Genomic DNA, 14479 nt, shown 5'->3' with positions numbered 1-14479 from the left:
AAAATGCCCAAAGGTTGTTTAAACAGTATATGGCACAAGAAGAATGTCATGTAGAGCTTTCATCTGGGAATGTCTTGACTTGGAGACCTGGAAGCCTTTGGGGACTATCATGTAAAACAAATTCCTTTCATGGTCTCTCTTCCGGTCTGGGTCTCTTGCTTTAAAAAGTGCAAAGAATCAAATTTCTTCTGTAAACACCAAGTGCCCAGATTTCTTAATCAGCATCCTAATTGTGTTAGCCACCCCCTTCCTAGTCTGTGAACTGCCGTGCTCGTGCTTGGACTGCAGGAAGAGCGATTTTGTGCATATCTTCAGTCTCAAATTCCAGAGACATCAGGGCTTTGTTTGCACAACTTGTTTTGCTGTTACTTTTTGGAATCTTTTTCTTTCTCTCTGGATGGATTCTCTGAAGTTGCCTCGGAGGCTGAGCATGGGCCACCAACACATGCTTTGCTGGGACTCCCTCTGTGCTGCATAGCCAGAGAGATGGGCAGTAAAGCTTTTTGCTATTTGTGCTGCATGGAAAATGGGTCCTTTTCAGTCTGCGATAATTTAAATCATCCCTGCTTAATTTCCTTCTTCACTGCCACGGTGATCCCACAGCCTGTGCCCAGGTTCCTATTCCTTGAAATAAATAATTTCCTGGATCTGTCATCAGTGGGGTGTGCCCCCAGTCTGTTTCTCAGTGATGACAACAGCCACAGCCCAGCTCAGCACATCTCCCTCTCCCCAGCCTCAGCACCAGGACATTCCCTCCCTTCCCAGGCTGCTGAGGGCTGGCAGGGGTGATGGGGACAGCGAGGTGGCACAGGGAGGGCTGTGTCAGGGTTACTCAGCAGCAGCAGCCCAGTGAAACCCAACCTGGAGCTGCCAGCGGCAGGCTGGGCACAGGGCTGGGTGCTGAGGTGAGCTGATGTCCCTGCCAGGGCTCTGCCTGCCTTGCCTGGCCTTTGGGAGTTTGTTGAGCTGGTTCATCTCTAGGCCAAGAGTATGTGAGGAGAACAGGAAACCCGCATGGACTTTCACTTCCATCAGACACCGTAAAATGCTGATCAGCTTAAAACAAAACCCAGTCTGCTTTCCTTCGCCTGTAAGGAATAAATCCCAGCCCTGCCTGTGAAGAAATACATTGGATGTGAGTGTGAAACTCAGCCCTGCAGAGCAAGGCTCGGGGCAGGGAGGCAGAGGAATGCTGCAGGTGGTTGGGGTTGTCTCGGCACAGTGCAGCCCTGTCGCAGCTGCGTGGGCTGAAATCTTGGGCTGCAAACAGCAGCTGTTGTTGCTCCCTTCGCCTGCAGCAAGGCTGGGATGAGTTTCTGGCAGGGATCAGTTTCTCAGCCCAAAGCTGTTGTCTTCTGTGCAGTCTCCAAAGGATGCCACTGCTCTCTCCTGCATACCCAAGCTGCCCAAGTTTGCAAAGGTATTTCTGAGCTCATTTCAAATGATCTGGTGGCAGAGGAGCTCTAATGGCATGTCATGGTTGCTTCCAGCAGTGGGTGTGACTTGCAGACTGGTAACTCACTTGGATGTTGAGTGGGTATCAGAGCTCCCCACAGCCTGGTGGGATGACCTGAGGCTGGTTTGATCCTGTCTCTGAAACTGTGTCTGAGTGTGGTTGTTTTGTGCACCTGAAGCAGTTGTTCTTCACTTGCACACACAGCCGTGGTCTTCAGGGTTCCCTTTGGCAAGTTGTACCCTCTCTGAATTCAGCAGAAATTCTCTCCTTGCTTGGAGCAAGGTAAAGAAATTAGTCCTTTGGAATTCAGATTCACACCCATCCATCCTCACCTTTGACTGTCTTCTGGCAAACTGTGAGGTTTTCCTGTTGTCTTAGTTTGGTTTCAGAAGTTGTCCATATTGGAGCCCAAAACAAGGGAAAAGGTGACCTGGTGCTAGTGAGAAGGGACCCGGTAGGTAAGTTCATGTGGATGAGTAACAGTTGGCATTGCAGATCTCTCTGTGATGATGCCTGTCTGTGTCATGGAAGCCGAGTTCTCTCTCCAGGGAGCCCCACCTTGGAGCAGAGGAAGTGCCTGCAGACAGTTCCTGTTTTAAAAAAAAGGCACAAATGCAGATGTTGCTAAAAATGCAGTTTGCGTCAAACCTCTGAGCCCAAGTGGGTTCCCACGCTCAGTTTGTTTTTCTCCTTGGGCTGTTTCTTAAGTTGCAAAAGTGCTGAGTGGTGAGAGATGGCCTTTGGTGGAGAACCACTTCCCTTTTCTCTCCCTGCCCTCGGTGGTGTCACCTCTGCTGACAGTGTCACTGACCCCTTTTCTGTGAGTTGTGGCCCTTGTTTTGCTCTGCACTGAGTTTGTTTCTGTTTTGGGTATCAGAGAAGCCTGCGCTTGTCTGTGTTTGCTGCCAGCTGACCCTGTTAATACAAATGTCAGTGCAGGGCAATCCTGAGTTATCCTTGCCTATTCATTTTCCTTATATGGTTCTGGTGGGTTTTCTTTATTAGTACCTGGTTTTGTGCTTTACACAGCTCTGAGATCTGCCCTCTGTGTGAAGAGAATCAAGCACCTTAATCCCTTGCCTAGGAACAAAAGTTTAAACTGGAAGCCAAACATTGCTTCCCTCTATTAAATTCATTAATACTGTAGGCAGTTATTAAACTAGGTGCATTAAAAAGTAAACAAGGGAAGTAGGGATGTTGTTTATTGAAAAACAAACTACAGTGAAGGTGAAGGAGGCACTTCCCTGGGGAGGGATGCTGGAGGAATGCAATGCTTTTATCTGGTGTGTGAGGGAGAAGTGCCCTGGGCTGCCAGGCTGCACATCATCCAGCTGTGCACCCAGCTGCTGGTGCACCCTTGGCTGTGGGACTGATGCTTTATTAACCAGAACTTTTCTTGTGGGCAGGTGAAGGGTGGGAGGCTGGCAGTGAGAGCTGCCCCCAGAGCAAGTGTGATGCCAGGCCCTGGACCTGCCTGTGGAGAAGGAGAAGCAGCCACTTTGGGAGGGGAGCAGGGAGAGGGAGGGAAGTGGCTTGAGGTGCTGAAAAAATCCGCAGGCTGCAGGGGAATTGCTGCTCCTGCAGTCCTGGCTGCTCCAGAGCTCGCTCACACGTCCCCAGCTGCCCTCTCTCCCTCCTTCCACACCTCAGGCAATGAGCTGAGTATTGGTGCCTGCTGTGCCACTCCTGCCAGCCTTGGAATTTCCTTTTTGTTTGGTTTGAGTTTTGCAGCTGCTGGATTAAGGGAAGATGATGGAGCTGAGCTGGCAGCTGAGGTGTGCAAGGCAGCATTGGCTGCTCATGTTAGGGCAAAATCTGGGGGGCTGTTGAGGGACTGCACAACTCTCTTGTCATAGGGAGCTACAGCTGGAGCCTGACTTGGCATAGAAATCCCATTGCAGCTGCTTCAGAGCTCTTTTCTGCAGGGCTCTGGTTAATAAATACCCACGAAGAGAAATTGTATTTCTGTAAATCATACAGGTAGTGGACTTCCATTCAAATGTGAAGTACCTTGATACTTCATTTCCCCAGCCACCACTTTTCAATCTCCCATTTCATCTAAGGATTAGGGTGAGCAGGGTTGGGAGGATGTGACCACATGCAGTGCCCATGTGCTTTGGGCATGGCTGCGAGGAGGTGACAGCCCAAGGAGGTTTTGGCCTTTGCCACACTGACCTGTCCTGTACGTTGTGTGGGAGGATGTGCATGGAAGGACTTCTCCTGCCGAGCCTGTCAGGGAATGGTGCCAATTTCTGCTTGTGCTACTTGGCAAGTGCCCGACCAAGGGCTGGGCTGGACAGGACAGAGCCTGCTGTAAGGAGCTGCTCTGATGAGTGAGGAGAGCAGACTTTGGAAAGTCATCCTCAGGCTCTCAATAACTTAATTAACTGTTTATTAGGATAAAACATTGCCAGCAGCCATTCAGGTGCCTCCTTGCCTTATTCCTAAAAAGGTTTTCTCTCCTATAATTGTGAAGCAGTTGCAAGAGAAAACAGCAGGGTTCTTTTTGAGTATTTTATACTGAGGACTGAGGGTTTCTCATTGAAATTGGAGAGTGGTGCAGATTCACCTGGCTGGGAGCTGGAGGGCATTGTCCAGGAGGTCATGACAATGCATCCAGTGATTTATCACATCTCTGACACAGCCCCTAAACCAGTAACACTTTCTCTTTTACGTCCTCATACCAGTGTATTTGGTGTTTGTGCTTGCAGTTTATGAATGGAGCTGTGCAGTGTAACATCTGGGAAGGCATTTATTTTTTGTTTGCCATCTATAAGTTCTGTGTGGATCTCATTTTATAGCATAAAGAGAATTTAGTTTGAACCATGCAGTGATTCCCTTGTGCAGGAGGAGCTCAGCCCTGGGCAGCACATCAGGGAGCACAGAATCACTTCTGTTTCCAGCTGTTACTGCTGGTTAGAAACAGAGCCTTCTGAGGGCAGAGTCTGTGCTTTTTATGCAAAAGGCTTTAAATAGTTCTGATGTGACTTGTACAATTTCTACAAAATCTTTTCTGCCTGGGAGAAAAATTGGTACAAGTAGCGATTTCTGTAGAAGTTGCTTAAGTCTTCTGCTTGCACTGGTTCTCTTCCCAGTGAGCAGAGAATTACCAATAGCACACCACTGGTGGCCTTGAGGCTGCTGCCTCACTGCAGAGGTGAACATGGAACAGAAGGGTTTTTTTTCCCCAGCTGTAGTGCTGGGGATTGTGAACTCTTTGATAGGTATGTCCTGAGTAAGTCTTCTCCTGAAAAAACCTGCTGTGCAGTACTGACAACTGATGACAAGCCTGGGGTGCTGATAAAACCCAGCTCAGCTTTGTTACCTGTGCCAAGTTGGCTTCTTGTCTTCTGCTGCTGTCCTGGACTCAACTTCTCCCCTAACCACGTTGAGTGTCTTTTAACACCAGTCTGTTCCAGGAGAGTGTTTCAAAGAGCCCTGAAGCTCCTGTAGGCTCTGGCAAGCCAGATTTTGTGAAGTATTTCAAAGCCCACGTTATGCTTGGAAACCATCGAGCTGTCAGCAGGCTGAAATCAGTAGTGGATGGCAACACTTGTTTAGAGCCTTAATTGCCCTTTTCGCAGCCGTCTTTTCTACCTTTTGTGGTTTTGAAGTGTCTCAGACTGGGGCCTGCTGTTAGTGTCCTACCCAAGGAATCCTTTATATATCAGGGACAGCATCCTAAGGTGATGATCTTGCCCTGAAATGTGATGCTTTAGGTGAAGGTCATGCCAGGGGCTGTCCAAACAGGATGGACCCAAATGGAGCAGCCCTCTGAGTGTGGCACAGAGAATGTCAGGCCAGTGATTGCTTTTTGTTTTTGTCCATGTGGTGCAACACAGGCACCAAAATCAGCATCTGCTGAATTCAGTATTAGAGCTACTTGGACTTTCCCATGACTTTGTTGCCTTTCCTCCCAAGATTTTCTTTACTGCTTGAATCTCAAAGCAAGAGCTTTGTTGTGTGTTTGTGTGTATTATGGGTTTCTTTTCTGGACACTGATGCATCTGGGCTTAGAATTCAGGGTAGACGATGCCAGAGGTGCCAGCAGTGTGCCTTGGCTGCACAGGGAGTGTCCCCACAGCTGGATTTGGCACGAGGCTGTCGTCTCCATGCAGCTGCTGTTCTCCCAGCAGTGCTGATGGCCATCTCCTGCCCTGCTCCTGCCCTCAGGAGGTGCTGCCCCCCCTGCCTGACCTCCTTGTTCCACAAGAATGATCTGCTTTGCCACATTCTTCAGCTGCTCCAGCCCTTTGTATGGGAAATTACTTTCCCTTTCCCTAGTCCTACCAAGTTACACTTAGAGCCCACGGTTAATGGCCCAACACAAGGCTCCCCTGGCCTTAGGAGAGGAGGTGGCCTCCTGGAAGGATGCACCTGATGGGAATCTCTTTAGTTCTGCTGCTCTTTCCTTTCCAGGCTGGTGGCTGAGAGCTGGTGATAAGGGAAAGTGATGGAATTGAGGAGATTTTTAACCTCCTGGCCCTCTTAGCTACATGCTACATTATCCACTAAAAATAGTTGCTAATTCCACCTTCTGGGGGAACCTCAGGCACAGGCTAAAGGATTGCTAATATTAGTGGTTGGCTTTGCTGATAAAATTAACAGTGTGAAAGCTGTCTGTGAGTGCTGAATTCTTTCTCCTCCTCTGCAGCCTAACATCCTTTAATAGTTCTCTTCTGTGGTGAGTTTATAATGGGAGGAGGAGAATTTATTTTTAACATTAATAATACTATTATTATTATTTTAAGTGTCCTTAAGATAACTCGGTGTTTCTCTAGTTCAGGCTGTAAGAAGCTGTGTACCTTGAGAACTTTGAGAGGATTTATTTGTCAACAAAAGCTAGAAAGGCTCAGTCAAAATTTTTACTTTGAGAGTGGTCTAAAGAATATTTTCAGTGTGCCAAATGAACTTACTATTTTTTGGCTTTAGCTTTAATATAAGTAGAGAACTCTCTGATCCCTTTTAATTTAGGATGAGTGATTTTTTCCTTTTCAAAATTCTGTTTTTATTGAAACATCCAGACCATGTTTGACATCTGGTTCAATTTTAGGAAGAAAGTTCTGGGAGAAACTTTGTCACTCAGGAGTGCTGAGGCTATGACAGCACGGTCTAAACATTGGGATGTGCTGCAGCCTTGAGAAAAGCCTTTCTGACTCTGTGCATCTGCTTTTCTAGGGCTTGGAAAACTTCATTTTTTATATCCCTGGCAGCAAAATGGAGAGGTGCCCAGAAATGTGCTTGAGCTTAGAGGGAAATCCAAATTTAACACAAGCTTTTCTAATTATTTTACTTCTAAAAATGTAGTCAGAAAATCTTTTTTTAAAGTAGTCAACCCCAAATAATGCAGGGATTTTTACTCTGTTAATTTCCCAGTCCTCATCCCTTAGAGGAAGGGAATAACTAACTAGGTTTGATATTTGCTTAAGTGGAGAAAAGAATAAAAATTCCTAACCTCTTGCTCAGGACAAGAGTTGTCTTGAAGGACAAGCCAACATCTTTTCAAAGCATGGAGCTGTTGGGATGCACGATGCCAGAGACTCTCCCATCCTGTCTTATCATATTCATCAACCATCCTGTTGACTAGAGAATTGTTTCTGGTTTTCTTCAAAGCCTCTAGGACTGTCTTATCAATTCTGAGCAAAGCAGGAACCCTCGAGTATGCAACAGGATGGCTGCATTGCAGAATCTGGAGCGTGTCTTGCTTTTTCCATGAACCGCTGCATCTGCAGGAAAAGAGCTGGATGATATACTTAAAATACCAGCTGTTCCTCAGTACTTGGGAGTTCTTTATTGCCCCTTTTTACAAACTTCTCTCCTCATGTGACTTTAGAAAGGGCAAAATCAACTCATGAAGTGATGGCCGATTTCAACAGCATTACAGTTTCTTGTTTTCTTGATTTATAGGTCTTTGAGAGTTAATCATCATGCAACTCATAGAGAGTAGTTTTATGATTTCTTAATCTTTTGTGTACACTAATTTTCTTTTGGCTAACTGCTGAAGGGAGACATTTGTTTCTGCAGGGCATCAGCTGTGTCTGAACCACAAAGCTCAGGGTTAACAGAGTCCATAATTACCCAGATGCGTGGGCTTGTTCTGTTCATCACCATTTAGAAATGTGGATCTGTCATCTTGACCTTCAAATCGAAAATGTAGCCATAGGTTAATCCCCTCTGCCTGCTCAGGTTGCACCTCTGCAGGCAGAGTGGCACCAGCATATGTTCTGCTTTTCAGTGTTTCTCTGTTTGTGTTGTTCTCAGTTATGCTTTGAATGTTTGCAGTACGTACATGAGGGAAAGAGTTCTTTACCAGCAGAATGATTTGGTCTAAATCACTTCATTGCAAAAGAACAGAGCATGCATTCAGTGCTTTTAACCTGTCTCATTCATTGCTTTTTTCCTTTTTGAAGACAAGACACTTTTCCTCACTCCCTTTTTGTCTTTTCCCTTGCAGCATCAGCGAAAGCTTCCTCACTGTGAAAGGTGCAGCTCTCTTCCTGCCACGAGGAAATGGGTCATCCACACCCAGGATCAGTCACAGGCGCAACAAACATGCAGGTGAGTGTGGTATCGATGGCTGGGGCTTGTCTGCTCCAGAGTTCACCTTTCTTGAGCTCATTCTCACCTGATGGCACACGTTTGTCTGGCCCACGTGTATTAAGGCCTGACCTGCCAGTCTCAATGCTGATAGGAAAGAAAGTTTTCAAAACTCTGCTGTTCAAACAGGACCCTCAAATGAGTGACATCAGGGCAGCAGTCATGGCATGGTGGAGACTTGAGAATGAGTGCCCCACAAAATATCATCCTGTAATTTTAGTATGAGAAAGGGAGGGGAGGACTGCCTTCCAAAACCTTTGTGCACTGCAGTGAGAAACCTGAGTTTGTGATACAGGGTGAGTAATGGTCCTTCCTAATCTGAAAGGAACTGGTTATGATGGAGGAGAGGGAGGAGGCTTACCAGACTTACCTCTACGTGGGGATGAGGAAACCTCTGAGCAAAGTCAGTGTGACTTCTCAGAGATGTGAGCAGAGTGAGTAATAGAAAGTCAGTTATAATTCCACCTCCTTTATCTGCTGGAAGTTTGATTTGTGTTTTTGCTTTCACTCTCTTTGAAAAGTTGCTCTGAATATCATAACTCAAACATTTCAGGGTAGGGTTTTTTCATTGGCTATATGGTGCTTAATCGCTGGTGGTATTTTACAGGCATCAGATAGTGTGGGGATTTTTCCCTTCCATAAAGCAATTGGCAGGAAACAAAAATAAATTGGGACCTTCAGATGTTTGCAAATGGGACAGAGATAGAAGCAGAAACAGGAGTCAACATGCTTTGCTAGAAGGTGACCAGGAAAAATGTGACTTGGTTTGGTTCCAGGTGTATATCCTTTTGTACTTTGACACCATCAGACTGTCATCCACCTCTGCATCTGTCAGAGTTATGTATGTGATGACTGGCCACCTCAAAATCTGTTTGCAAACATATTTATAGAAAAAGTTTAAGTCAGAAGGCATTTAATTATATACTTCCACTCAAACATAGCACAAGCAGTACCCAAATTGCTTTGGTGAGATGCATTAATTACCAGTTGTCAAAAGAAAATGTTCTGAAACTTAAATTAAAGCTGGCCTTTCTGGTCAAGAATGAAGTGAAATGTCCTTTAGTGTGAAAGTAGAGTGAGCAGTCTTTAAAAAGTTTCTCTCGGCCTGTCTTGGTGTTTAGTCTCTCCAAAGTTCATTGCTGAAGCCCAGAGTCTTCTGGCACTGCTGCCTTGGCTTTGCCTCGCTGAGAAACCCAAAGATTTTCCTGCTGAACCTCTGCAAGGCAGCACAAACAGCTGTTGAGTCTCTCTGCTTGCCTCATTTACTTGCTCCAGCTGATTTGCATGAGGTCTGGAGACCTTGGTGGAAAATAATTGCTTGTCTAATCGGCCCAGAGCTCTTGGAAGCCAGATTGCCAAGGAAGCAAATCCGGTGTGTTGTAATTGCTTACAGCGAGATGTTTGGTGCTGCCGAGGCTGGCTTGCCTAAGGGGTGGGATTTTTGTTCTTAGAAGACTTATTTTATTCCTGTCTCCTCAGTTTACAGGGTGAGATTTAATGAGCCATCAGTGCTTGTCCTTTCCTCGGTTTCCCTGCCTGTCAAGGGATGGGAATGCTCTAGTGGTTTTTTTATGGTGCTTGGAGGTGTCACTGAAGAGAGTCCCTCGTCTGAGTGTGCACCAGATTTCTGTGAATTTTTCTGGTATCAGCAGACCAAGGCACCGGGGGATCAGTGTGTCACCTTCCTGAGCAAAACATCTGTGCCACCAGAATGAAATCAGTGATGTGGAGAGCGTGGCTGGCACAGTGTGTGCAGCTGCCTCCTTTCTGGGACACCGATAATCCATGCTCAGCTTCCATCCCCATGTGCGTCGTGACTTATCTCTGGCACACAAAATTAGAAAGGGGTAGAGAGCAGACAAAACTTTCCAGTATGGAATTGCTGCCTATAGATGCAATAGTATTTCAAGTGGCTCCAAGAGCATTTTCTAGGAAGGCTGACTGACCTTCCTGACCTGCCTTTTTAATTCATCAGAGGCGCTAGAATCCAGCGTGAAGAGTGAATGGGTAACAGGAAATAATTAATGCTCACACCCATTTCTCTAATCACACCTCCATCAATGGGAATCACTGGCAGATTGACTAGATATGGTGCCAGCTGTCCGTATTCCTCTCCCTGGGTGGTCCTGTGCCACCTGGCAAACTTCTGTGGGATGGTGGGCTTGCTTTTCCACAACAAACAAGCCAGAGGAGGCCAGAAAGGGATGTAACTTCCCTGGGGCTTTTGCCATCTCTGGAATACTGCGAATCACTTTTCAGATCCCACCCTTGCCCATGCTTTGCACCTTGCCTGCCAGCTCAAGGAAACAAAAGCATCTGCTCAGCACAGGACAATGTGATAGGAAGCAGCAGCCCTGCCATGACTGCCAGCAAAGCCAGCTCTTCACAGGACAGGATGTGATATCTTTGTGCTGATTCTGGCATGTTAAAGCCTTTCCTTTGGTTTTTCTTAATCCAGGAAGTTTACAAAATGCCTTGTGTGTTTGGGGCTGAAAACCCTGCACGTTGATTAAAGCTGGCCAAGGAAGCAATCCTTTACTTTCCAGCTCTGGAGATCCCAAGGCTGGCAGGGGAACAGGGAGGAGGAGTGTGGTAAACTTTCTGAGGATGAAGGATAATGGAGCTCCTTGGCTGAGCTTTGCAGAAAGGGTTGTCATAGAAACTTCTTCTCTTTAAGTATTGAGATAATCCAGTAGTCCAGGTGATTTTTTTTTTAACTCTGGAAACTTTGGCTTTTAAGAAGTCCCTGAATTGCTGGCAGCAATAAGTGGGAACTGCTACATTTTGGAGAGGGAAAAAGCTGAGGTGAAGCATCTTTCATTTCAGACTAAGACACATGGAAGCTTCATGAGTCAAATACTTGCTGAGCTCTTTCAAGCTGTGGGCAGGAGGTGCAGGGGGACCTTTGCTTGTTGACTGACAGTTCTCAGCAATCCCCACTGTATTATTAGCTGGAACTTGCTGGAACTGAGCAGTGTTGTCAGGATTCTGCACTGGTGTTGACGTGGGGAGATCCTGTCATAGCAGTCCTGGCAGAACAAGCACCTGATGGATGACTTGGCCTTCCTGAGTGCCCTATCTCCATAATTAATTTCTATTTAGGGAGGCTCGTGCCAGCCACTCCCGTGCTGGGAACAATGTCCATGGGCAGGAAGCAGCTTCAGGTGCTTGTGGCCGGTGATACTTGGTGATTTCCCTGGCACTGCTGAGTGCCTCAGTTTTCCCACCCCCAGTTAAAAATTCATTCCCAGAGCATTGACTCATTCTCCATTTGCTGAAATGCAGTTGAAGGAGGAAGGAGGAGCAGAGCAGGGATTGCAGTGTCCTGTGTAACCCACTCCATGCGAGGGTGTCTCTGTCCCATCCAGAGAGGGGCTGCACAGCCCTTCAGCCTTGCTCTTCCACCGTCTATAGAAATCATTTGGAAACCAGGTGCTCTCACTGGGCAGCCTTTCCTGTCTTCTCCTTACCATTTTGGTATTTCTGGATACTGCTCCATGTCCAAGCTTTCCTTATTTCTGAGAGTCTATGAAATAACATGGATTCTGGCACCACTGGTGAATCAGAAAGGGAGGTCAGGGGGATTAACCAACCTTCCTAGAAAAGGTTCTTGTAGCTGATCCTGCTGAATATTTGCTCCTTGCAGTGTTGCCTAAACTCAGCTTCCTGGCTGTGGGGGAGTGGGAGAGGGTGGAAGAGTAAAGGCTTCTCTTCTTGCTGATCTGTGCCACCCACCTGGCAGCCCTGCACTCTCCTTTGTGGGAATGCAGATTAATTTTTCCATGTAATGATTGAAAAACCAGCCCCTTGCAGGAGATGTTGCTGCTGGCTGGTACTCAGGGGATGATGTTGGCTCTCTACATGCCAGGAGCAGTGCTGAGAAGTCAGTGCAGCAGTGCTGACAGAAAATCATCTCTCTTGTCTTTGAAATGCTTGATGTTTTAGGAACTTGTGACACTTTTCTCTTCTTAATAGGGCTTAAAATCACAGTCATGCACTAAATTTAATTCTCCTTTATTTTTCCTCAGCTTCACCAGGAAAGCTGTTGCAAGTGTTTTCTAGGAAAAAAATATAGGTGTTTGATTTTTCAGGTGGCAGTTCTTAGGGGCTTTTGGGTGGGGTTGGTACACAGCCATAGGTGGGCACATGCTGCCCTAAAGCAGGACTAAATCTCATTCCAAGGAGAGTACACTTTTGCCTGGGTAGTATTTCTGCACTGAGTATTAAGCTGGTGTAAAAGCAATGGCAAATTTCTGGTTTGGAGCACGTGGTAGAATGAGATGTCAAACCAGGATGGGGTCCATTTCTAACTAGGTTGACTTGTCTGTCAAAGGAACAAAGAGTAATGAAACACTGTTTATTTCTGAAAAAAACCCACTGAATTTAGCAGGAGAGAACATGGTAACACAGGAACAGGTGAGCACACAGAGCAAAGAGCAGCTGACTAAGAGATGACAAAACTCCCATCTCTGAGTAGGTGGGAGTGACAGTGGCGACACTCCTGGTGACGTGTCAGGTTTCTCAGTGGACATTTGCTCTGGCTGGACAGCCAGGAACTTGCATGTGATTTTGAACTATTTTTGTGCATTCACCTTGCCCTCTTGCCCGCAGGGGATCTCCAGCAGCACCTGCAGGCCATGTTCATCCTGCTCCGCCCAGAAGACAACATCAGACTGGTAGGTTGGCTTTCTGCTTATCTCCTGTGAACCAATGCAAAGGTTAAGCACCACTTGACAAACACACCTGTGTAACTCAGGCAAGCAGTGGTGTGTGTGTGTGTGTGTGTTGGAGTGGTTTCATCAGCAGGTTTGGGGAGCCTTTGCAACCACAAAGGTAGGAAAGCAGCTAGTTGTGAAAGGCCTGCTTTGGTTGTTCAGTGAGACAAATTGTATGGCTAGAAGGTTGTCTTGAAACTAAGTACTGAGTATCTGTGCTCCCAAAAAATATTGTAACAGTTGCCAGAGAGGATGGATAAATGATCTTGGTGTCCTGTTTAAATCAAGAATAGGTGACTTATGTTTGACCAGTGTGAGTGAGCCTGCCCTGTGAGAGTTCAGTTGTGTTCCTCACTCTGCTGTCCTGATTTGTGGCATCCCAAAAGGCCATGGCTGAACAGGTGGGAGCATGCAGGACCCCCGTGTAGCCATGCACCTGCACTGAACCTTGGCCTTCTGCTTTCCTGGGCTGTCGCCTCCTATGAGGATGTAAAACGAGGCATTGCTGTTCACAGCATTGATGCACAGCCCTGAAGAGCTCCAGAAGCCAAATTTAAGCAGTGAGGAATTTGCCTGGGACATGTTGAAGTGTTCTACAAGGCCAGGCATGACTGCAGTGAGTCTGCACCTTTCAGCACTCAGTAGCCTGAAGTTTGTTTCCTGTATTTTCTTGGTGCATCTTAGCAACCTCTGCCCAAAGAAGGACTGCCAGCATCCCAAGTGTTATTCCCACACCTCTGGTTTGCTGAATCCTCCTGAGCTGTGCTGGAGATGGGCTGATTGGATGATTATAGCTTGGAAACAGCCAAGGTTACTCTGGAATGCTTTAGCTTCCCGAATGACCGCAGAAAATAATTTGCCATAAGCAAGCCAAAGGACCTACTCTCCTAAATTTTGCCAGGCACACCTTGCTGTCACTAAAATTTCAGTGAAAGTGATGGGCATGGGGGTTCTCAATGCTTTTCAGAATTCGAGCCAAGGTTAGAACATTGGAAACTATTGAACAGGGCATTGTTCAGCAGTATCACTGGCTACATTGTGTGATTTGGGACAAATTAGCCTTAACAGCTGAATAAGGACTTTGTGGGCTGAGACATAAACCCTTTTGTCCAGAGCTACATTTGGAATGCTGAAATCTTGCATGAGGTTAAGTTCGATAGTCTACTTGAATTTAATTGATTCTTGACGAACGAAGGGTCTGCAGGGCTGCAATGGACTCTCTCATAAAACAGCAGATACAAGTGAGATTTGAAATATAAACACTACTGACAGAAATGCATTCCCTTCATTTTCTTGGCTGCTGTCATTTGGAGGGCTGGCTTCACAGCTCGGGGGCCAGCAGAGGAATCTAATCCTCTAAAAACCTAGACTTAAAATTTGGAACAACTCTTGTTTCTTGGAGCTGTTGGCAGAGGTTTTTAGCCTTCCGTGAGAGCAGGATTAGAGCCATGGTAAGATCAGTAGGAAGGAGGAAAAGGAGTTAAGAATGCAAAGTGATTGAATATGTTCCTGTAGCTTAGCAGAGCTGGGAACTTGAAAGTTGGACACACACTTTTTTTGTCTTCAAATCATTTATCTCCATGAGAAATGTGTTCTTGTATGAAACACCTACTGTTGTGGAGCGTGAAAGGTCAGTATGAACTTCTTGGAATGTGCTGTTCATAAGGGCTGGTGAAATAACACATCATACTTCTGAATGATACAAGAATGC

The 14479-nt window shown here is 46.3% G+C and overlaps 1 protein-coding gene across 2 annotated transcripts in view; it reads left to right on the top strand.

Moving 5' to 3' along the window:
• Positions 1–14479, top strand: part of SSH2 (slingshot protein phosphatase 2) — a 91190-nt gene that overhangs the window by 50617 nt on the left and 26094 nt on the right. For both annotated transcript variants that reach the window (XM_036395002.2, XM_036395003.2), the window contains 2 exons: positions 7911–8014; positions 12665–12729. In XM_036395002.2, the coding sequence (XP_036250895.1) occupies positions 7911–8014; positions 12665–12729 (169 nt within the window). The remainder of the gene's footprint in view (positions 1–7910; positions 8015–12664; positions 12730–14479) is intronic.

Source organism: Molothrus ater, chromosome 21, assembly GCF_012460135.2.
Source record: "Molothrus ater isolate BHLD 08-10-18 breed brown headed cowbird chromosome 21, BPBGC_Mater_1.1, whole genome shotgun sequence".
Taxonomy (NCBI): domain Eukaryota; kingdom Metazoa; phylum Chordata; class Aves; order Passeriformes; family Icteridae; genus Molothrus; species Molothrus ater.
Note: the sequence above shows the minus strand (reverse complement) of the source record. Positions and strands in the feature narration are given on the sequence as shown.